The 24,592-nt window shown below is 46.6% G+C and overlaps 1 protein-coding gene and 1 long non-coding RNA gene across 6 annotated transcripts in view; one reads left to right on the plus strand and one right to left on the minus strand.

The window, feature by feature from the left end:
* Positions 1–7,549: 7,549 nt before the first annotated feature.
* Positions 7,550–24,097, plus strand: LOC127672375 (uncharacterized). Of its 2 annotated transcripts, none has more exons than XR_007974978.1 (3): positions 7,550–9,520; positions 9,912–10,061; positions 23,723–24,097. It is a non-coding gene; the product is annotated as an uncharacterized LOC127672375 (long non-coding RNA). The 2 variants fall into 2 exon arrangements; XR_007974979.1 differs by having other exon boundaries at positions 7,550–7,646; positions 8,531–10,061.
* Positions 13,490–24,592, minus strand: part of Kntc1 (kinetochore associated 1) — a 75,514-nt gene continuing 64,411 nt past the window's right edge. For 2 of the 4 annotated variants that reach the window (XM_052167482.1, XM_052167481.1), the window contains exons 56-64: positions 24,070–24,165; positions 23,278–23,334; positions 21,267–21,321; positions 21,004–21,067; positions 19,133–19,262; positions 17,164–17,253; positions 16,359–16,504; positions 15,580–15,670; positions 13,490–13,649 (exon numbers count right to left, since the gene is read on the minus strand). In XM_052167482.1, coding sequence (XP_052023442.1) covers positions 13,629–13,649; positions 15,580–15,670; positions 16,359–16,504; positions 17,164–17,253; positions 19,133–19,262; positions 21,004–21,067; positions 21,267–21,321; positions 23,278–23,334; positions 24,070–24,165 — 750 coding nt within the window. In that variant the 3' untranslated portion in view covers positions 13,490–13,628. Of the gene's footprint in view, positions 13,650–15,579; positions 15,671–16,358; positions 16,505–17,163; positions 17,254–19,132; positions 19,263–21,003; positions 21,068–21,266; positions 21,322–23,277; positions 23,335–24,069; positions 24,166–24,592 lie in introns of those variants that run through there. The other 2 variants (XM_052167483.1, XM_052167485.1) reach the window with 2 other exon arrangements.

The raw sequence follows: 24,592 nt of genomic DNA on the forward strand, positions 1-24,592 counted from the left end.
CAACCCAAAAGGGTTGACCCTTTAATACACAGTTCCTCGTGTTGTGGTGACCCCTCAACCAGAACATTATTTTGCGGCTGCTTCATAACCGTAATTTTGCTACTGTTATGAATCGTAAGTATCTGATATGTAACCCCCCCACCTCCCAGAGGATCGCGACCCACAGACTGCGAACCCCTGCTGTAGCGGGAAGTCGGCGCCAGCCTCCTTTCCAGCTCTGCGCTAAGAACTGAGGGAAAGGAATTGTGTTTCTATCTGTCTGCATCAGACTCTGTCTTTTGTCTTCTCTTTCTACAGTATTTGTGAGAATTTCTGTGCTCAATGTGTCCTGTCTGCGTGGAGGTGATCAGTTTATTTAGTCCTGAATCGTCCGGAACGCAAGCTATTTCCAAAACAATGGGGGAGAGAAAAAAAAAAAAATAAGAGGAAACAAAACCACAGAACCCCCATTGACTTTGAGACACCTGCAGGGATCAGGACTGCCAAGAACTGGGCAGATGGATGTGTGTTGGGGGTTGGGAACTAGGAGGCTGCTCCCTGGGAGTGATCAAGGGGGAGAAAAAGAAAAGATTCTTCCCTAGTCGTGTCCTTTGGCTGGATGCGGTGGTGTACAGCTGTAGTCTCAGCATTCGTGAGGGTGAGGGTGTAAGACACGACCAGTCCCCCTGAGTCTCCACTCAGAGATGGAAAATCAATGCACGAGGAATTTTTATTAAAAAACTAGTATGCAGCCAGGAGGTGGTGGAGCACGCCTGTAATCCCAGCACTCTGGGAGGCAGAGGCAGGCGGATTTCTGAGTTCGAGGCCAGCCTGGTCTACAGAGTGAGTTCCAGGACAGCTGGGGCTACACAGAGAAACCCTGTTTTGAAAAACCAAATCCAAAAACAAAACAACAACAAAAAGAAAACCCTAGTATGCTAGAGTGGCCCTGCATATGAAGAGAGAACGACCCGTGTAGTCGTTCCTCACAGTGGGCCTTTTCTACAGTCTTCAGGGGGGACACCATCAGGTACAATGTGATTGGCAGAACAGTGTTAGCTCTAAATAGATTGGTCTCTAGGGGATGAGGTAAGTGGCCAAAGGTCTGTCCTTCGGAATGTGTCCCCACCCTTAGGTCAGTCGTCCCCGTCCCCCCCTTGTGGTCTGGGGAAATGTAATTTAGCCTCTGACCTTTTTTTTTTTTTTTTTTTTGGATTTGGTTTTTTCGAGACAGGGTTTCTCTGTATAGCCCTGGCTGTCCTGGAACTCTGACCTTTTTAAAGTTTCTGAGTTAACTCTTTCAAGGGCAACCTGGGCAGTGAGCAGCAGAATCCTGTTTCAACAAACACTTGGAGCTGGGGACACAGTTGGTGGGATAGTGCTGGCTTTGAATATGTGAAACTTGAATAGTTGGATTCCCCAGTGTCTTATAAACTGGGTGTTCTGGCATAGGCTTGTGACCCTAGCAGGAGGTGTATGCAGGGTGTACTGGCTGGTTTTGTATGTCAACTTGACACTGGCTGGAGTTATCACAGAGAAAGGAGCTTCAGTTGGGGAAATGCCTCCATGAGATCCAGCTGTGGGGTATTTTCTCAATTAGAGATCAAGTGGTGAGGGCCCCTTGTGGGTGGTTCCACCTTTGGGCTGATGCTCTTGGGTTCTATAAGAGAGCAGGCTGAGCAAGCCAGGGGAAGCAAGCCAGTAAGAAACATCCCTCTATGGCCTCTGCATCAGCTCCTGCTTCCTAACCTGCTTGAGTTCCAGTCCTGACTTCCTTTAGTGATGAACTGCAACGTGGAAGTGTAAGCTCAATAAACCCTTTCCTCCCCAACTTGCTTCTTGGTCATGATGTTTGTGCAGGAATAGAAACCCTGACTAAGACACAGGGAGATCAGAAGTTCAAGACCTCCTCATCTACCTAGTGAGTCACAGGCTAGGCGGGGCTACCTGGGACCCTACATCAAAAATGAAAAACAAAACAAAAGCAAAACGACCCAAAAACCAATAGGACTGGACAGTTGCTCAGCAGTTAAGAGCACACTGGCCACTCTTCCAGAGAGTACGGGTTGATTGCCACCATCCGCAACGATGGATTGTAAGTATCAGTAATCCCAGTTCCAGTGCCCTTCCCTGACTTCCTTGGGACTAGAATCCAGGCCCTTGTAGATGGCTCCCTGAGCAATACCACAAACCCACTCCTGTACCTGTGGACTATGTAGGGTTGCTATAGCTTTAACAGGATCATGAAAATCAGGTCCAAGGGTGTCGCCATGTAAATTCAACTAAGCAATCAATGGCAACTCAAGAGGTGAAGGAGGGAAGATTGGAAGATCAAGGCTTGTTTGAGCTACATAGTGAATTCAAAGTCAGTATGGGCTACTTAATGAGAGCCTGGTTTGACATAAAAAGTATAAAGAAATAGAAAGAAAAAAGGAAAGAAAAGGAGAAGAAAGGGAGAAAGAAAAAGAAAGAGCCGGGCAGTGGTGGTGCACTCCTGTAATCCCAGCAGTTGGGAGGCAGAGGCAGGCGGCTTTCTGAGTTCGAGGCCAGCCTGGTCTACAGAGTGAGTTCCAGGACAGACAGGGCTACACAGAGAAACCCTGTCTCAGAAAAAAAAAGTCAAGTAATTCCAGCTCCAGGGTTATCTATCGCTGTCTTATGGTCTCCATGGGTACTGCACACATGTACGTAGAGTCTGGATACTCAGGCAAAATAACACACATAATAAAAATCAGTACACATAATAAAAATCTTTAAAATAAATTACAGCTCAGTAGTTACGAGCACTGAGCTCTCTTCCGTGGTCTACTAGAACCCTAAGAACCAGCCTGATGTGGAACTGGGTCTTTGCTCATGTAACAGGCATTGAAATGAGACACAGACAGGTGGACCCTCACCCAGTGACACTGTTCTTGTAAGAGACAGAAGAAGGAGCTGGAGAGATGGCTCAGTGGTTAAGAGCACCGACTGCTCTTTCAGAGGTCCTGGGTTCAATTCCCAGAAACCACATGGTGGTTCACAACCTTCTATAGTGAGATCTAGTCCCTTCTTTTGGTGTGCAGGCATATATGCAAGGAGAACATTGTATATATAATAAGTAAGTAACTCTGAGAGACAGAGAAACAGACAGAGAGACAGAGAGGGGGAAGAAGAAGAAGAAGAAGAAGAAGAAGAAGAAGAAGAAGAAGAAGAAGAAGAAGAAGAAGAAGAAGAAGAAGAAGAAACATCCCCAGACCTCACACTTCTCTGCGTGTGCCTGTGTGTGTATGCTTATGTGTGTGAGAGTCAGCATGTGTGCAAGTGTGTGCATCACAGTGTCTGACACTGTCTCTCATTTCTTGTTACCTAATTTTTTTATTTATCCATTTAACTCTGTGTGTATGCATGTGTGTGCGTGTGTGTGTGTGTGTGTGCGTGCGCGTGTGTATGTACGTGCATGCATGCATGTGTGCATGTGTGTGCACGTGTGTATGTGCATGTGTGTGCGCGTGTGTGTGTGTGCACGTGCGTGCATGCGTTTGTGCGTGCATGTGTGCATGCGCGCGCGCGTGTGTGTGTGTTTGTGTGTGTGTGTTATGCACTCTACAACACAAGCATGGAATCCAGAGGACAACTTGCAGGAATTGTTTTTCTTCCACCAGGGATCCACTTAGGAGCTCAGGCTTGGCGCCAGGCACCTTTATCTTTTGTGCCATCTTTGTCAGCTCTGCTCTGCTATTAGTGTGTGTGTCTGTGTGTGTGTGTGTCTGTGTGTGTGTGTCTGTGTATGTGTTTGTGTGTGTCTGTATGTGCATGTGTGTGTGTATGTGTCTGTGTGTGTGTGTATGTGTCTGTGTCTGTGTGTGTCTGTGTGTGCATGTGTGTGTGTGTGTGTGTGTGCAGGCACCCATATACCACAGCACGTATATGGAGATCAGAAGAAAACTTTTGGGACTGGTTCTCTCCTTCCACCATGGGTTCTGGAGACTGAACTCGGCCATCAGGTTACACAGCCTGTGCTCTATGCACTGAGTTGTCCCACTGCCCGCTCCCTGCTTTCCAGGCTAGAGTGACTAGCAAGCAGGTTCAAGGGATCGGCCTCCCTCCACCTCCCCTGGGGTCTGGGCCTTTGAACCTCTGAGCCTGGCATATATATATATATATATATATATATATATATATATATATATATATAATGTTATATGTATTGTATTATATTATATTATATTATATTATATTATATTATATTATATTATATTATATGTAATTACACTGTAGCTGTCTTCAGACAGTCCAGAAGAGGGCATCAGATCTCATTATGGATGGTTGTGGGCCACCATGTGGTTGTTGGGATTCGAACTCAGGACCTTCGGAAGAGCAGTCAGTGCTCTTCCCCGTTGAGCCTTCTCTCCAGCCCGACCCTGGCTTTTTAATGTGAGTGCTAGGATCAAAACTCAGGCCCTCCTGCTTTATGTGGAAACAACTTAAGGGAGCAAAGATTTAGTCTAAAGTTAGGGTTACTATTGCTGTGACAAAACATGACCAAAAGCAAATTGGAGAGGAAAGTTTTTTTATGTTTGTTTGTTTGTTTGTTTGTTTGTTGCTTACACGTCCACATCACTGTTCATCACCAAAGGAAGTCAGGGCAGGAACCTGGAGCAGCAGCTGACACCGAGGCCGTGGAGGGAGGGGTGCTGCTCACTGGCTTGCTCCTCATGGCTTGCTCAGCCTGCTTCCTTATAGAACCCTACAGGCTTGCCCACAGCCTGAGCTTGGGGAGGGGTCTTTCCTAACGGGGCTTCCCTCCTATCAGGTGACTCCAGCTTGTGTCGAGCAGATGTAAAATCCGCCAGCACTGAGTTACTTTGGCTCGTGGTTTCCGAGGGATTTGAGTCCACTGCATTGGGAAGGCGTGAAGGTGCCCATGAGAATAGGGGGGCTGACACTGGGATATAAAGTGAATCAATAAGTAAATAAAATTTAAAAACACCACGAATTCAAAGCAGCTTGCAAAAGAAAGTTCATTATAACTTACAGTTCCAGAAGAATCAGAATTCATCATGTGAGGAAGGCATAGTGTAAGCACCAGGCATGGTGGCACATGGCATGCATGGTGGCATGGGACAGGCATGTGGGTAGGTGGCAGGTGTGTTGGTAGGTGGCAGGCATGGTAGTACATGATAGCCACATGGGTAGCCACATGGCAGGCGTGGCTAAGGAAGCATGACCTTCAATGGCCAACACAAAGCAGGAAATAGCCCACAGAAGCAGGGCAAGCCTGTAAACACTCAAGCCAACCTCAGTGAAGCAAGCCGTGAACTCACAGAGATCCACCTGCCTCTGCCTCCCAGGTGCTGGGAATAAAGGCCTGTGCCACCATCTGGTCTTCTTTTCATTCATTATTTTACAACCTTTACCATACATGTGTTTATTGTATCCATTCAGGCATACTCTCCGTTCCTTGCAAGCCTCTGAGTGAAACATAAATCAGAAAAACATCTCCATGAATCTCAATTGAGATGCAAGAAAATTAGTTTCCTAAGAAAGGCCTTCTACTAAGATGCTACACTGCAGAATTCTTTTGTTATTGGCAGTGCTGGGGAACTGAACCCCTGACCTCATGCATGCTATGCAAAAAGGCTACCACTAAGACATAGCAGTCCAGAGTGCATGGCTTGTATTTTTTTACATAGTAAATTTATAACCATATAAATATAAAACTGATGGCCACGAGCCACTGAACCAGAGAAAGGCACACCGGTGTACTGGTTCCCAGTGTTTGATGATGCAACTTTCCCTAGACATATGGCTCCCATGTGACCACAACACCAAGAGCAGGCACCTGACCGCATGGGGCCAAAAACAGTCAGGGAAATTTCGTAAATTACCACTTCTCTTTTTCTGAGGTATAAAATATAGTATGTGCAACCATTCTTGGATTTAAAATGCGAATGAAGCCTAGATAAAGGACACTGGCAAAAATTAGTCAAGAAGCCTTGTCTTTGAAGTGACACCACTTCCTTCTCTCTCCTCCTTGCATCGCCTCTTCCAATACAGAGGATGCGCCATTGCCTCATACACAGTGAAAAGCCTCATCCTCTCTACATTTTTTTTAGATTATTTTATTTACTTACTTTGTGTGATTGAGCGCTCCCACACGCACGCATGCACATTTTATGATACACGCATGGGCGTCAGAGGACAATTTGAGGGAGTCAGTCTCTCCTACCCTGTGGGTCTCAGCGTTAGAACTCAGGTCGTCAGTCTTAGCTCTGTTATCTGCTGAGCATCTCACCAGCCCAGGAGGTTTTAAGCTAAGCTTAAGTGTCAGGTTTCAGACTAAGAAAGGCACCTAGGAGAAAGAGGCTTGGGTGTGGCTTCCGGAAGGGAGAGTCATAGAAAATAAGTCAAGTGTACTTAGCAGCTCCTCGTGTGACCCTGCGTGACTATCAGTGTCTCCTGTCAGTGAGGCAACAACACTCTGTGGCCTGTCAAAGAGGCCAAGTCTCTTACTCAAACAATTCACCACAGGGCTGGAGAGATGGTGGCTCAGTGGTTAGGACCATCTGTTGCTTTTGTAGAGGACCTGGGTTCTATTCCAACCACCACATTAGCTTACAGCCCTAAATGAAGTTTGGGAGGCAGGACCTGGAAGAACAGAGCCAATGAATGGGCAGACTAAAGTCTCCTGCCACAGTTATCGTTATTCAGGTCCTCAGTTTGTACTCTGAGGTTTAAGAGAAATCACGTGAGTAAAGTTCTCATGAGTTCAAGCTGTATACAATCACAAGGACAAACTGCAAATGGCGAACACGTTATGAAGCATAGTTTAAACATTTAATTGAACTTGGTGGTGGCGGCATCTGTCCTTAACGCAAGCACTCAGGAGGCAGAGACAGGCAGGTCTCTGTGAGTTTGAGGCCAGCCTGGTCTACAGAGTGATTTGCAGGGCAGCCAGGGCTATACAGAGAAACCCTGTCTCAAAAAGAAAAAACCAAACCAAACCAAACCAAACAAATAAAAATTCAATTGAATAGCATTAGTAAGCAATAAAAAGTAATCTGAAGGGCTGAAGAGATGGCTCAGCGGTTAAGAGCACTGACTGCTCTCCTGAAGGTCCTGAGTTCAGACACCCCAGAAGAGGGTGTCAGATCTCATTACGGATGGTTGTGAGCCACCATATGGTTGCTGGGATTTGAACTCAGGACCTTCAGAAGAGCAATCAGTGCTTTAACCACTGAGCCATCTCTCAAGCCCAAGACATACATATTCATAAATGAAAAGTAATGGACTAGAGAGATGCCTCAAGGGGTTAAGAGCACTTGTGGTTCTTAGAGAAGACCTGGATCCAGTTCCCAGAATCCTCTTGAGACCTCACAACTGTGTCTAACTCCAGTTCCAGAGGGTCCAATGCTTGGCTCAGGGAGTGGCACTATTAGGAGGTGTGGCCTTGCTGGAGGAGGTGTGGCCTTGTTGGAGGGGGTGTGGCCTTGCTGGAGGAGGTGTGGCCTTGTTGGAGGAAGTATGTCACTGTGGGGGTGGGATTTGAGAGTCTCCTAGCTACACGAGGCCAGTTTGCTCCAGGTTTCATTTGGATGAAGACTCTCAGCTCCTCCAGCACCATAGTTACTTGCCTGGACACTGCTGTGTTTCCTGCCATGATGATAATGGACAGAACTTCTGAACCTGTAAGCCAACCCCAATTAAGCATTGTCCTTATAAGCGTTGCCTTGGTCATGGTGTCTGTTCACAGCAGTAAAACCCTAAGACAGGTTCACTCCTGATGTGTTCATTGGCCATGGGTTCCTGGTCAGAATTACAGTACCAGGTATCCATTTTCTCTTGTGGATTGGCCTTAAAGTTAAAGAGTAGGGTGATTGGTTGCCTCCATGACAATCTATAGCACTATAGCACACATGGGACTCTCTTGACATACAAGTCATTAAAGGAGCCCATGGTGTTCATATCTGGGTAAAACTACTGATGATATCTCCTACGTACTTAGCAACCTGCATAGCACATTCCAGTTCTCCTAAAGGTCACCAGCAGGAAGGAAGCTTCCAATTGAGTAGCAGCTTGATTTCTTCATGTCCTGTGGTCAGAGTGTATGGTGTCTTCAGCAATAGCGTTTTGCCACCAAGCACTGGTGGACAACCAACAATGGTGGTGATAGCCTGTGGTATTTGGGGGGGGCTGTCTCTGAACTATTTGTATTTTTAAAAGAATAAGTACATTCTTTTTATTCTTGACCAAAAAAAGTGGAAAAACTGACCTTTCATAAGGTGTGCTTTTATGTATTTATATATTGTCATTTAGGGATACACACACACACACACACACACATATATATATATATATATACATGGGGGAGGTCAGAGGACAACTTGCAGAGGTTGGTTCTTTCCTTCCAGCAATGTGAGTCCTGAGGATTGAACTCAGGTTGACAGGCTCAGAGGAAGAACACTTAGTCACTGAGCCACCTTGCTGACTCTTACTTTGGTTTCCTGAAATAGAGTCTAGGCTTGTCTGAAACTTGCTATGTAGTTCCAGTTGGCCTTCTGTTCAAATCCAGCCTCTGTCCTCGGAGTGATAGGATTCCAGTTACACTCTGTCACCCTCAGTTGGACGCACTTGTTTGAAGTAGCTCTATGAAACGGGAGGTTTTCTGCAGTTTGCCTTCCTGGAAAGTCCCCATTTCTAGTTTGAACAGATGCCGATGTTCCTCAGCTGGCACCATGGGCTTTATGGTAAGTGAACTGGGGAGGCTGAGAAAAGCCTGAGGCGGGCAGTGACAGGGTCTGGCTTATGCCACAGTATCCACAGGAAATAGCAGAGCCGTGACTGTATGAGATACGCACGGGATAACAAAACCAACCACATACAGTCAAGTTATAATCAGCACAACAGTAAAGATTGTGGAACCGTGTGTTTGAGTTCTCAAACAAGACTTCTCAAGCAAACCTTCCATTCTGTCAGAATTCCAGTCTGCCCCAGGGAACCGGCTCCGATTGGCCGAGCTCCGGGTGCAGCTTAATTTCCATTTGTGAAGTTCTAGTGCCACCTTGTGATCCCTTGTCGCGTGTTTGTACGTTTTTTAACCAAGCACACAACAGCATACTCGTGGTTTCTGCCTTCTGTTTGGTGAAAATGCAATCACAAATACCTAAATATATATGTCAAAATTAAATTCATCCATTTGTTTTGGGGGAGGAACACATATGGAGGTCAGAGGTCAGCTTCTAGGGGTTGGTTCTCTCTTTCCAGACCTGGGGCTCCGGCTCAGGGCATGAGGCTTGTTGGCAAGTGTTTTTATCTGCCGAGCCTTCTCACCATCACCGTGTGTGTGTGTGTGTGTGTGTGTGTGTGTGTGTGTGTGTGTGTGTGAATATGTACATATTTGAGGCAGGGTCCCAGGCAGTCCACACACACCTCAAACTCTTGGATTCCTGATCCTCCTGCCTCCACTGCCCAGGTGTTGGGGTTACAGGCATGGACCAACAAGTCCAGTTCCTGAATTCTGCCAGGCTGGGATTGAACTCAGAGCTCTGCACATACAAGCAAAGTAAGTACTTCCGCGGTTGTGCCACATCCTGGCCAGATCAGGAATCTTCAAGAAATGCAAATGTAAATAATGAGACACTATGTTCATCTATGAGGTTAAGAAGGTTTTAGAGACGAGATTGTTCAGTGTTGGACGATAAGATCTTTTAACATGCATAAATGTTGAGTAAACACTCTGTAGTGGAGGATACAGGGATACTGGGGATGTGTTACATGGAGGACAGTACCTACATCACGTTTCGTCCCAGCCCATGGAGGAGACATGTTATCCCTACATTATAGATATAGAATGTACTCAGGAATCCTCAACAAACCAGTCTAGCTAACAGACCTACAGTTGGAAGCAGCTTTGTAACCTGAGCATGCCTGATACTTTTACTGTATTTTTACAGTGGCCCGAACAGGCAACCATTGAAAACAATACTTTGAACTGGGTACAGTGGTGCATGCCTGGAATACCAACACTTGAGACTTTAAGGACCATGCCTGGAAACCGCAGGAAGTTCGAGACCTGCCTGAGTAACATAAGACCCTTCCTGCAAGTAAGAAAGACTAAAAGCGGGTATCTTTTAAAGGCTTATAGTATGTCGGGTACATTAGTGAATGCCTTTAATCCTAGTACTTAGTAGGCAGGGGTAGGTGGATCTCTGAGTTCAAGGCTATCCTAGAGAAACTGTCTCAAAAACAAAACAATGGTTTATAGTAGGGGTTGGTAAGATGGCTCAGCATTTAAGAGCATGTATAGATTCAATTCTCAGAAGCCATAGGGCTCACAGCCACTTTTTTTTTTTCTTTTTGGTTTTTTCAAGACAGGGTTTCTCTGTGTAGCCCTGGCTGTCCTGGAACTCACTCTGTAGACCAGGCTGGCCTCGAACTCAGAAATCCCCCTGCCTCTGCCTTCCAGACTGCTGGGATTACAGGCGTGTGCCACCACCGCCTGGCACTCACAGCCACTTTTGACTCCAATTCCAGAGGTTACTCCAGCCCCTCTGGTTCTTTTTCATGTGTAGAGCTTATAGCTGTAGTTAGAGGAATAGCGCAAAGTATATCCTATTTCCCGGAAGCTCACAATCTGCCTGACTTTTGTTTTTGAGGTAAATTTAGAGGGTAAAAAAATACAACCTGGATAGAGGCTGGAGTGATGGCTCAGTGGTCAAGAGCACTGACTGCTCTTCTGGAGGCCCTGAGTTCAAATCCCAGCAACCGCATGGTGGCTCACAACCATCTGTAGTGAGATCTGATACAGTCTCCTAGTGTGTCTGAAGACAGCTACAGCGTACTTACACAACCAGACATTGTCTCCAGATCCTGGGACATGCTAGGTAGGAACTCTCATTACAGGGCTATATTATTGCCTGACACACATACACACACACACACACACACACACACACACAAAAGATCCATCTGTTTCTATCTCCCAGATATTTGAATTAAGGGCATGAGTCCCATGATCAGCTAAAAACAATTTTTACTTTCTAGACAGTCTCATGCATCCTTGAACTTCCAACAGTCAAAGATGACCCTGAACTTCTCTCCTACCCTGTGGGTCCTGGGAGATAAACTCAGGCCATCAGGTTTGGCAGCTGCTGACTTTATCTGTTCCATCCCAACGTTTTCAAAAGTAACTTTATCATGGGTATAGGAGGTAGAGGCAGAAAAACCATTGAAGCCATATTGAGCTACACAGCTAAGGTCAGCCAGGTAATGTGACTAAAGACAAGGGTAAAAAAACCCAACAGTCCATTTTTAAAAAATAACTTTATTGACCAGGTTTGGTGTGCACCTACCTTTACTCTCAGTATTTTGGAAGCAGAGGCAAGCGGACCTTTTTTAATATAGTGGCAACATGGTCTAAGCAGTGAGTTCCTGGCAACCAGGGCTACACAGTGACATCCTCACCAGTCCAGTGTTCTATAACCTTTTAAGGTTATTTTTCTGTATACATTTTTCAAATACCTTTAAAAAGTCTTCTGTTTATCTTGAAAGTCATTGCTACGTTGTCTCTTAATTCAACAAGAACATACTTGGAAATGCAGACCTAAGATCCCCAAAGGGAGCCAGGCGATGGTGGTGCACGCCTTTAATCCTAGCACTTGGGAGGCAGAGGCAGGTGGATTTCTGAGTTCGAGGCCAGCCTGGTCTACAGAGTGAGTTCCAGGACAGCCAGGGCCACACAGAGAAACCCTGTATCAAAAACAAGACAGCTCCGCGGTTAGAGCACTAGCTATTCTTCCGGAGGTCCTGAGTTCAGTTCAATCAAAGGCTAAAATTAAATAAAATACTGACTGAGAATAATCTTAAAGGAGCTTGCTACCATGTATAGTGAGAATTTTGGTCCCCCCCCCCCTTTTGTTTTTGTTTTTCTGAGACAGGGTTTCTCTGTGTAGCCGTGGCTGTCCTGGAACTCACTCTGTAGACCAGGCTGGCCTCGAACTCAGAAATCCGCCTGCCTCTGCCTCCCAAGTGCTGGGGGTTAAAGGCGTGCGCCACTACTGCCCAGCTAAATTTTGGTTTCTTTAAAAGCCCAGTTATGTTGTGTGAATATACTTTTGCTTTAATCCCAGGTGTGGGGTAAGAGGCTGCTTCACGGCCGGTGATTATATTCTGCCTCACACATGAGCAGGGGCGTGGTCATTGCCAGCTGCAGAGGTTGCTGTTGCTGTTTTGTCGAGTGATACTGTGCAAAGAGATGAAAGGAATTTGGAGAAACCATGGCAACAAAGATTGGACTTGCACCAAGGAATGCGAAACCCTAATCAGCAGGAAGCAGTCTAAAGAGGTCTTTGCCCAGTTCCCCTTCTAACCTTCCTTCCTAGGTAGTGCTGGGGGTTGGAAGGGATGAGGGTGGAAGGAAGGTTGGAAAGGTGGTGAGAGATATAAAAACATAATTAAAAATAGCTCAACAAATAGCACCAGGGGGCTGGAGAGATGGCTCAGTGGTTAAGAGCACTGACTGCTCTTCCGAAGGTCCTGAGTTCAAATCCCAGCAGCCACATGGTGGCTCACAACCATCTGTAATGAGACTGATGCCCTCTTCTAGGAGGTCTGAAGACAGCTACAGTGTACTTACATATAACCAATCAATCTTTGGGCTGGAGCGAGCGGGGGCCAGAGTGCATATTCCTGTGTTTGTGTGTGCACAGAGACTTGTATGATGGCTTGACCTGCAGTGTTTTATTCAATTGCTCCCCATCTAGGTTTCTGGCACAGTATCCTTCCCTGAGCCTGGAGCATGCCATGTCCTAGAGTGGCTGACTAGGGACCCTTCTGTAACAAGCACAAGCCACCGCACCGGGTTTCTAATGTGGGGGCTGGGATCTGAACTCAGTCCCTTACACTTGCATGGCTAGGACTTTAGCAAGGGAGCCACCACCCCAAAACATGGAGGAAATAGGCAGTTAAATATAGGGTTATTTCTCAAGAGGGAAAAGGAGATTATTTATTTTTATTTTAACTGCACCAGTGTTTTGCCTGCATAGACATATGTAAGAGAACATCGGAATCCTAGGAACTGGATTACGGTTGTGAGCTCCCAGAGGGCTGCGGGGAACTAAGCTAGGTCCTCTGGAAGTGCCTTCAGTGTTCTTAACTGCTGGAGATTCCTCTCTGGCCCCTGAGATTGAACTATTTCTACATTTTATTTCCTTCATGTGTAGTGCAAAAAACCCCAGAGACTACAAATTACACGAGGGGCCAAGCAGTGGTGGTGCATGCTTTTAATCTCAGCCCTCTGGAGGCAGAGGCAGGGAGATGTCTGAGTTCAAGACCAGCCTGGTCTACAGAGAAAGTTCCATGACATCCAGGGCTACAGAGAATCCTGCCTCAAACTAACCAACCAACCAACCAACCAACCAAAAACCAAACAACACCTGCACCCCCACCACTGCCCAAAACTCCAAAGCCCCTACAAATTACACAAGAAACCAACATCAAAATACTTATTAATTCATCATGTGAGATACTCAGGTCAGGTATGTCAATAATGAATGTCTTATTTATTCCTTGCAGGATAATGAAATACATATTGCACAATAAATTGCAATAAATAGGATTAATTAGCGGCAGACTCCAAACTTCCTCTTGGTTTCGTAAACTTCTTTGTTTTACTACGATCCATCAAGAAATGTCTAAATGGGGGGAAAAACAAAAGCACAACTCATGAGTGTCACCATCGTTAGTTACAATGTGTGTGTGTGTGAATGTGTGTAAGAGTGCGCATGCCCATGAAAGCAGCCTTGCGCACAGCTCCCCCCTTCACCTGTGGGTCTTGAGGATCAAGCTCATAGAATCAGGCCTGCAGCAGCTGCTCTTCCCTGCCAAGCCATCTTCCCAGCTCCGCTTCAGGTTTTTTTTTTTTTTGTTTTTGTTTTTTTTTCCAGAGACAGGGTTTCTCTGTGTAGCTCTGGCTGTCCTGGAACGCACTCTGTAGACCAGGCTGGCCTCGAACTCAGAAATCTGCCTGCCTCTGCCTCCCAAGTGCTGGGATTAAAGGCGTGAGCCACCACTGCCTAGCTCCGCTTTAGTTTTTAAAACAGGAAATTGTTACCAAGCTACAGAACACCAGGCTCAGCCACAGGGCCGGAATACACACATAAAAATCCCTCGCATGTGACAGGCACAACTAAAGAGAAACAAACTTTACAGGCTACAAAGCTGTCTCAATAGTCTTCATGTTTTTAAATTCAATACTGTGTTGTCATGGTGTCAGCACGGGTCTCACCCATCTCCACCTGGTGGCACTACTCAACAGTGCCTGCGAGTCCGTTTGCTGGCACCCCTGGGGGGTGGTGCCATCTAGAGCCAGGCTGGGTTAGAGGATCCTGCTTGCTAAGGCTGTGCCTAGACAGGAGTTTCCTGCGCTTGCTGCTCCCTGTCTGGAGACCAGGAGCTTGGTGACATCATGTTGTCTTGTCACAGGCTGAGGAGCCAGTAGCCCTTTGCTCCTTAGTATTTGTCATGACAATGTCTGACCAACACAGTCACAGAGCACAGCTGACTGACATGAACACAGCTAGCTCTTTATGCACCGTAACTAAATACAGGTGCACTGTGGCATGCAAGAGGCCCTGGGGGTCCACTCACAGCTGGGCCATTAGGCAGCAAATGACTCAGGCAGGTCCCTTAGCCTGTGGGCTTTAGTGGCATCATGATAGCTCTAATATCCTAGAACAACTAACTTACTGCACGCGCTTGTGAGGATGCTGGTGTCAGCGAATCAAAGGGAGCACAGAAAACTATGTGCACATAGTAGTTGATAATGACGTTGGCTATGGCGGTGCATGGCTTTAATCCTAGTACTCAGGAGGCAAAGGCAGGCGGATCTCAGTGAGTTCCAGACCGGCTTGGACCACAGTGAGCTCGTGACAGCCAGAGCTACATGTAAGACCATGCCTCAGACAACCAAACCAAACCAAAAGGCGACGTAAATGATGTTTTTAACCTTTCCTTTAGCCTGCACTCCTGCATGAAGAGCACACTCTACTGACAGCATGCATGCTCATGCTTCCAGTGTCTTTTACCTGCACCAAGGAACCACACTGGGACACTGGGTGGCATATCAAGACCATGCGTGTGTGTGGAGATACCGTGTGATGCTGGCATAACCCAGTGCTCAGAAGGAGGCCCACATCGATAAGTGATTGTGCCCGCACACACTGAAAGGCCAAAATAGACACGGCAGGGCTGGCAGGGTGCTCGGCATGGGAAGGTGCGTGCCAGGCAAGCCTGACAATCTGAATCTGATCCCCAGAATCCAAGGACTGTCCACACAGACAGACAGACACACACACACACACACACACACGCAGTTAACTTGAAAGTATATAAATGGGGCTGGAGAGATAGCTCAGTGGTTAAGAGCACTGACTGCTCTTCCAGAGGTCCCTGAGTTCAAATCCTAGCAACTACATGGTGACTCACAACCATCTGTAAACAATGCCCTCTTCTGGTGTGTCTGTAAACATTTATAGTGTACTCATATATATAATAAGTACATCTTTAAAAAGAAAAGTATATAAATGGTCTCAGATGTGATGAGGCAGTTCGTAGGCGGCTTACCCTCAGCATCTCACAGGGAGCTGCATCTGCTGGCGCAGGCTTCCCACAATGCTTTGAATACTCAGTTATCAAAGCTGCTGCTTCATCCACACTGTGGAACCAGAGAGAAGGCAGGTGTGAGGAGACCCTTGCCGGAGATTCCTGTGGTGATACCCTCAACAGTGTCGGCCGATGTCAAAGCGTACAAGCTGTGTTCTTCACATAGATATAGTCTAGTATACGGATCGACTGTGACTGAAGCTATCACTCGCTCTTAGAGGACACTCATGGGCCTGAGGATGAACAAACCTCTAGAGTCATGCTGTGTGGAGGGGACAGAGCCATGGCCACTGCATGACTACAGTTGCCTGTCGATGGTGCCGCCTGACCCCTTCCTTCTTCTTACTTCCCATTCACGGTCTCGGCTCCAGCTCAAGCGGCTCACGGTTGCCCCGTCGTGGGCACAGAAAGGCAAGCTTAGCAAGAGGCACGTGTCACGTGACACTAGCAAGCAGTGCTCTGAGCAAGCATCTAAGGAATCAAGCTGTAATTTAGGGTTCAGAGCAGGACTATGAGACACCTATTTTGAGGATCCAGGCAGCTCCTTTAATGACTAGATGACAGATTCATGTCCCAAGATTCCAGGCTGCCGGAGCCTGAACTCCAGGGAATGTGTAGGAACGCTGCGGCTTCACAGGCGGCTATAAGCACAAAGCTTTATAAAGGACGTCTCTCTCCAGAGCCAAGGACGTTTTAAGGAAGTTCTATGGCAAATTGAGGTCCCCGTCCCATTAACTCACCTGACGTCATTTGCCAAATAGTTTACCAATTCAGTGATATTGTTGGTGTTTATCACGTGCCATTTTAACAACTGAAAATACTTTGTCTTTGCCAAAATTCCAAATTCCTTCTTATTTACAACGTGATTCAGAACCAGACTTCTAACCTGTGGAATGACAGTTATCATTATATCAAAAATGTGCTGAAGTCTAAGTCCTTTGTCGAAACACAGACTTCTGACAGTGAGCAATTCAATTACTGGAGCTCGGGGATTGAGCCTCTGGGAGGGAGGGCGTGGCCCAGCCCAGCACACAAATAGAAACCTACTGTTGATATGCACTCTGGTGTTATTTTTAATGAGGAAGAGGATCTAATTACCAGTATTTATGGGTACAATTCTCCGGTGGGTGCAACAGTAAACACCACAGCCAGGGCACCTGTCTTCTATATTGTTATGTAATGCCCAGGATTGAATCTGGGTTCTTGAGTATGTCAGCTATATGTACTCTACCACTAAGTCACATCCCCACACAGCCAGGTACCTGAGTGTTGAAAAACTAAGGTCTTAAATAAGAGTGAAAGAATATTATTTGGGGGATAAGAATTATCTTCTGGCCTGGCAATGGTGGCGCATGCCTTTAATCCCAGCACTTGGGAGGCAGAGGCAGGCAGATTTCTGAGTTCGAGGCCAGCCTGATCTACAAAGTGAGTTCCAAGACAGCCAGGGCTACAAAGAAACCCCGCCTCGAAAAACAAAACAAACAAATAAAAAAAAAATACCTTCTGTGATCAGACACAGCGAAAATGAGAGGGGCTTGTCCTTACCTGATGTGAAAACCCTGCTAGTTGGCCAGTGTTCATATGTTCTTCTATCTGCTGTAGAATGATCCGAGCATCACAGGAATTCAGAAAATTCTAGGAAAATAAATTAACACAAAATTTAAAAAGTGTTATAGTAATTGCTGTGCTGTTAAATCTGGGAGGCTTTTAGAAATTCTTTAAGATTTTTTTAATTTGGGAGCTGGGCATGAACCCACTTGGTAGTGTCTGCCCAGCACACATCGAGCCCCCCATGTTCTAACCTTAGACTTAAGAAACTGGGCACAGTGGAGGGTACCTGTAGTCACAGCACTCAGGAGAAGGAAGGCTGTCCTAGGCTACACAGTGAGCTTGAGGCCTGCCTCAAGGTTCACCAGACCTTGGTCTCAAGAAAGAAGGGTGGTTGTGGGGTAGGAGAGAGGAAAGAGGAACAAAACTAGACCAAAGGACAGAGAGTCGGGGTTACTGGGGTCCTGGGACTCTCATTGGGGTCACTTCCATACACACTTTTCCTTAAACTAAAAGCTCATCAGTTCTACTAAAAATTTAAAAAATAAGATGCTTTCATTTCTAATATACTTCTTTTGATAAAATTTACCCGGACAAGGAGGAAAAAAGTGCTTTTATACAACTTATGCAAAAGAAGAAGCTGTTTATCAGGGTTTACCTGCTGTGACAAAATTTATTTAAATCCTGAAGTTGAAAAGTAGTGAGATACATTTGAGTAATCAAAGAAGTTAAAGACAAACCCAGATGGCCTTGACAGCATACAAAGGAGGCGGGAGGCAGAAGGCAAATGAGAGTGTGTTTGTTTATTCAAACTACTGCTGCCCTGTCCACCCGGGAGACATTTCAGAAGCATTTGTCCTAAGAATTGGCTATTTTAAAAGTTCTGTCTCAAGCAGGGCAACGGTGGCACACATCTTTACGCCTAGTGCTCAGGAGGCAGAGGCAGGTGGATCTCTCTGAGTTCTAGGCCAGCCTGGTCTATAGTTACCACGTGGGTGCTGGGAATTGAACCAGGGTCCTCTGGAAGAGCAGCCACTCTTAACCACTGGGCCATCTCTGCAGCCCCAGCCTGCTCTTCAGAGTGTGCTCCAGGACGGCCTGGGCTACACGAAGAAACTCTGTCTCGAAAAACCAAAAGAAGAAGAAAAACCAAACCAACCAACCAACCAAAAAAAAAACAAAAAAAAAAAAACCAAAAACAAAACCTTCCTCCGGAGGCCTCCTCCTCTTCTTGCTCAATCTGATTACCAACCCCCTCGAGAGGAGACCTTCCCCTCCAGCTTTAGCTAGGGGCCTACAACAGCCTCTACCTTAGCATGCCTCTGGTCCTATCCAGCCTACAACCTCTGTTTTATTTTTATTTTTTTTATTTTTATTTTTTTGGTTTTTTGGATTTGGTTTTTTCAAGACTGGGTTTCTCTGTGTAGCCCTGGCTGTCCTGGAACTCACTCTGTAGACCAGGCTGGCCTCAAATTCAGAGATCCGTCTGCCTCTGCCTCCCAGAGTGCTGGGATTACAGGTGTGTGCCACCACCCCCGGCTATTTTTTTTTTTAACGTACTTTACATCTGGATCACAGGTCCCCTTCCCCCTTGCTTTTTTCGCGGGAAAAGGAAGGTCTAACTATACAACCCTGGCTGGTCGGGAACTCACAGTGATCCACCTGCCTCTGCATCCGGGGTGCTGGGATTAAAGATGTTAAAGATGTGGCCACACCTGGCTTGAGGACAGCCTGCTAAAACACTGTTTTGTCCATTCACTTAGCTTTGCCAAGAAAACCAGTTTCTCTCAGATAACAGACAAATGGCTAAACACCTTTTAAGATATCTCTCCGGTGCACGTCAATCAATCTGGTTACTTCCCTTTAACCTGCCTCACCTGCACTGAGTATCCATGCTTTCAGTGTTTTCTGAGGGATATGCAGCCTGTCCTGGCAACCTGAGAGGAACTACGGATGCACAAGATACCTTGATCTGCTGGTGCCTTTTTTCAGAGTGGGGCATGAGCGTTAGGCAGGTCAGTGCAAAGGCGGGAAGCTCTAGCTGGACGTACTGCTTGGCGACTCCCATCATGTCGAGGTCATCTGAAACTGGACATCTTTGAGAGGGTGCAGTGATTAGTTACTGGCTTGGCAGATCTACTGGACCACATTAGCCTTTCTCCATTTCCGCAGACGTTTCCCGTCCACTGCCAATTGCTCTAAATGCCTATGTGCTGGTGCGCAGCACATTCTTACTAATAAGGAAAGAGCCTTTGAGAGCATTCCACATAGAAGAAAAGAATCTTCCTGCCTGTAATCCCAGCACTTGGGAGGCAGAGGCAGGCGGATTTCTGAGTTCGAGGCCAGCCTGGTCTACAAAGTGAGTTCCAGGACAGCCAGGACTACACAGAGAAACCCTGTCTCGAAAAAAACAAAAAAAAAAACAAAAAAAAAAAAAAAAGAATCTTCCTCTAAGACACAGACTGCAGACTATGTCTAGACACTTACAGATGCATAAGATACATTCTTAGACACTCAAGTGGGGCCTGGTGGCACACACTTTCAATCCCACCCCTGGAGGCAAAGGCAGGAGGATCTCTGAGTTTGAGGTTTGTAAAGCGAGTTCTAGGACAGTCAGGGCTACACAGAGAAACCCTGTCTTGGGGTGGTGTTAGGGCAACAAATACAAGCAAAATTCTTAGATGCCCAAGATCTACATGACAACACTATAGGACTTAGCAAGAAGAGGCACCCCAAACTTACACTTAATATCAGGCCCCAACGTCAGAGGGCAGTGAACATCAGCTTCTGAGGAAACTTACAAGAGACTTTCCAGCACATGTGGAAAGCAGGCATTGCAAAAATAATAGGTGCATTTAATGAAATGTTAGCTTAACTTCCTTAAGAGAAGGCATAACAGGTGCCCCCTTCTTATTTGTAGGGATTCTATTCCAAGACTTCTTCCACTGGACACCTCTAACTGTGGATTCTCCCCAAACCTATTTCCTTATGTATACACATTTATAAGAAGGTTTAATCTATAAACAAGGCACAGTAAAATATTAGCAATAGTAAACTAGAAGGCTTACTTGGGACACAAGGGTTGTGACAGCCACCAAGTGATTAATGGGCAGGTAGCACACACAGTGTGCTTTGAAGGGAGGCATGTGATTAATTCATGCTACTCAGGAATGGTATACAGGGCTGCAGAGATGGCTCAGCGGTTGAGAGCACTGACTGCTCTTCCAGAGGTGCTGAGTTCAAATCCCAGCAACCACATGGTGGCTCACAACCATCTGTAATGGGATCTGATGCCCTCTTCTGGTGTGTCTGAAGACAGCTACAGTGTACTCATAAATAAAATAAATATAATCTTAAAAAAAAAATAGACCAGTTTATAATCGGAGACCTCAGAACTGTTTCTGGAGTTGGGAGTGTAGCATGGTTGGCCCAGTGCTTGCCTGGAATGCACAAAGCCCTACTTAGAACTGGGCATGACAGCACAAGCCTGCAATACCAGCACCAGAGAGCTAGAGGCAGGAAGAATTAAAGGTAAGGAATTAAAAGAGTTAAAGCACGTGGATTCTGAGGCCTGCTTGTGCTACGTGAGACCTTTAATTAAAACAGAATAAAACCAAGAGTTTCTGAAGCTATGTGTGGTGGTGCACACCTGTGACCCCAGCTCTCCAGAGTGGAGGCAGGAGGATCAAGTTCAAGGCTGGAACAGACAGCATGAAGGATGGTGGTGGACAGAACACGACTGACACCTAGGCGGTAACTATGGATACAGGGCCACTGTGTTCAGAGATGCCCACTGGAAAGGAATGTCAAAGCAAGAGAACACACACATCGGCTTACTCAAGGACGGCGACAAGACTCTCACAGCAGTCTGCTAGCTGACTGGGCCTTAAGGGACAGGAAGCTGAAGAGAAAAGGGATAAACACATGAGCACTCAGACATCAGAACGCTGTCATCTGCCAGGCATGGTGGCTCCACCTGCAATCCCAGCCTCGGGAGGCTGAAGCTGTTTAAAGCCAGCCTGGGCTAGAGTGCAAAACCCTGTCTTAACACAAAACACCATCAAATTGTTGCTACCGAGGTTTAGAGGCTAGACCCTTACCTGAAAGCAGAGGGATCTGGATCACGCGCTGCCAAGCTTTGCTGAAGTAGGGAACCTGTGGAGATAAGGGCAGTGAGGAGTCTGTGTCTAAGATAGAAGGAACTCTATCCGCAGTCACAGAGCTGGACGCTAAGACTAAAACCACAGGCCTGGGGTGGGCGTGAGTCCCACATGCTGCTGGGTGACACCTATTTCTATAGCAGTACAGTGTTGGGTGTTAGGAGTCATCCAGAGTTGACTTAAAATACACTGGCTGGCTGGCTCAGTGGGTAACGCTGCCTGCTGCCAAGCTAGATGAGCTGAGCTGGGTTTGACCCCAGGGACCTGTATGGAAGAAGCTGAGAGCTGACTCCTCCTACTACGGCGGTCTGCTACTCACACAATGTGGTGCGTGCACACACACACACACACACACACACACACACACACACACACACACGCGCGCGCGCGCACACGCACACACACACACACACACACACACACACACACACACTGATTAGGTGACAATGTTATAAAAATGGAAGTGGGTACGCTGCATTCAAACAGCATGCCTTTTCATATATGGGACTGGAGGAAAAATCAGGGTGCCTACAGGGTGCTGGAATCCTAGTGTAGCCCTCCCGGAAATCAAGGGTCTGTTATTATTACAGGTGATAGAGGGAGTGAAGAAGGAATATGCCACAGTGCAGCGTTAGGTTACAGGAGAGGAGCCAGGCATGGCGCTCATTACAGGAGCCTTTGGATGTCTAAAACAAAGCCAAACGAAGGGGAGGAGTCGCTGGGGGCAAGAAGGACGGGAAGATGGCTGCCAGGTATGGGGGTCTCTTCCTTCTTCTGGAAATTCTGGGGACTGGCCTCACGTGTGCTACCCCATGTCCCAGGTAACTCCTTTTCTGAAGAGAGGAAAACAGTGTAATATTAGCTAATGGTGATGGCTGTTCCAGAGTGTAAACATAGTAAAAGCCGCGTGACCGACATACCTTTGAAAAGGATGAATGTTACTTTAGAGCCCAGCACCGCGTCAGGCGGCTCACACCGCCTGTAACTAGTTCCAGGGAGCTCACCCTTTCCTGGCCTGCGCAGGCATAGCACTCATGCGCACACACACCCAGACACACATACACATAATTGAGGAAAAACAGCACTTTAAAACCTTTTGTTTTAAAAACGTAATCTGCATTTATGTATATACCCCCAATGTTTGTGTAATAGGAAAGTGCCTCTAGAAGTAGTAAAGAAGATTTTGTTTTACTTAAAATAGTCTCATACTGTTCTAGTAAACTGAGAATAAATTACCTACTTCTTTAAAAAAAAAGATTTATTTATTATGTTAAGTACACTGTAGCTGTCTTCAGACACACCAGAAGAGGGCATCAGATCTCATTACAGATGGTTATGAGCTACCATGGGGTTGCTGGGATTTGAACTCAGGACCTTTGAAAGAGCAGTCAGTGCTCTTAACCTCGGAGCCATCTCTCCAGCCCCTACGTACTTTTTAAAAACATGCGTGTGCACATGTGCCAGGGAGTATGTATCAGTCACAGGACAACTTGTGGGTGTTGTTTCTCTCCTTCTACCAAGTGGACCCAGGATTTGAACTCAGGTTGTGAGGCTTGGTGGTAAGCGCCTTTCCCACTGAACCATCTCACTGGCCCCCTAACTGATCTACTTCTGTATGGCAATTATGAGGGGTCCAACTCATAGGACTGAACAAGATAAAACAGAGAAAGACCCCAACTTTCAAGATCTGTGAGGTCTGTGAGGGGGCAGCCCAACCAACACGAAAATCGAATCAATGGCACTAAACAGTGACTCATGCGGCCTGGGGAACTCAGAAAGCAGAGCCCCGACGGAGGCAAAGCAGCGGCTGGGGCTGCCCTAGCACCATGCCATCCTACGCTGTCCCGTAGCTCGTTATTACGGAAGCCACTGAAGGCTTGACACGGGACACCGTTACCTGTCTAGCACAAAGACTAGACGGAATGACGTGAACTTAAAGGGGAGGACCTACCTGCCACAAGGAAAGGATGCTAGAGATGCAGGATAAAACTTTCCTCAGGTAAGGAATCTGAAGAAGGAAAGAAAATTCCAAAATCAGACTCCCAAAGTACTAAACTCCAATACGCCAACACAAAGTATTAAACATTTTTTTTTGTTGTTTTTTTTGGATTTAGTTTTTTTGAGACAGGGTTTCTCTGTGTAGCCCTGGCTGTCCTGGAACTCACTCTGTAGACCAGGCTGGCCTGGAACTCAGAAATCCGCCTGCCTCTGCCTCCCAAGTGCTGGGATTACAGGCATGCGCCACCACTGCCCGGCGTATTAGATATTTTAAAAAACCATTTTTGAGCTAGAGCCTCCCCCACAGCCCAGGCTGGCCTTAAATTCTTGGGCGACCACAGCAGTGCTGGGATTGTAGACGTACAGCCACTTCTAACTTCTTATTCTTTTTGAGACAGGGTGTCATGTCGCACAGGATGGCTTGGAACTCGATATGCAAATGAGCACCACCTCAAACCCCAGGTTTTCCTGCCTCTACCACTCAGCTGCTGGGATTACTGACTCGGGACCACCATGTTCAGCTTTTGTGATGCCAGGCACACATGCCAGGGCTTCAAGCTGCTGGGCAGGCAGCCACCTGAGCCACGCTCCCAGCCCCTCAAGGCCACTCTAAGCTGTACTTTCTCTGATAGTCTTTAAGTCTGGCAGGTGCCCAAGAGCAGATGTTTGCATCAATAGACATCAGTAGCCAGTGTTGGCTTAGTATACGTGAGGATGTTGTGCATCAGGAAGACCCACGTCTTACCATGTTGAAGCCCAGAAGCTTCTGCAGGAGCCCATTCCAAAGCTGCAGGTCATAGATTTTGTATTCTAAGCAAAGTTCTGCCACCAGCCGTACTGCCTAAAAGCCAAACAGCAAAACAAAGACAACAGTACAATCACATCGTTCTGAGACGCCAGTCAGTCCAACCAGCCTTTTGAAAAGGCAGGGCACCTTCATAAAACACATGGACAATAACCTGTAAATGTCTAATGCCGTTTCCAGCTAATAATAATAATAATAACAACAACAACAGCAACAACAACAACAGCAACAACAATAATAATGATGATGATGAAGCCAGCCTGCCTGTCGGCCTCACACCTGTCCCAGCTCCAACTGCCTCAGTGGCTGGTCTCCCAAAGGCGACTAGGCTCGAGAGAATGGCACCCCTCCCTCTAGGGCGGGCCCTGGAAGGAAGTACGACAGTGCCTTCTTGCTTGCAAGCATGACTAGCCTGTGTATTCTAAGAAGAATGGAAAGGGCCTTCCATATTACCTACCATTCC

This window comes from Apodemus sylvaticus, chromosome 22, assembly GCF_947179515.1.
Source record: "Apodemus sylvaticus chromosome 22, mApoSyl1.1, whole genome shotgun sequence".
Classification (NCBI taxonomy): Eukaryota; Metazoa; Chordata; class Mammalia; order Rodentia; family Muridae; genus Apodemus; species Apodemus sylvaticus.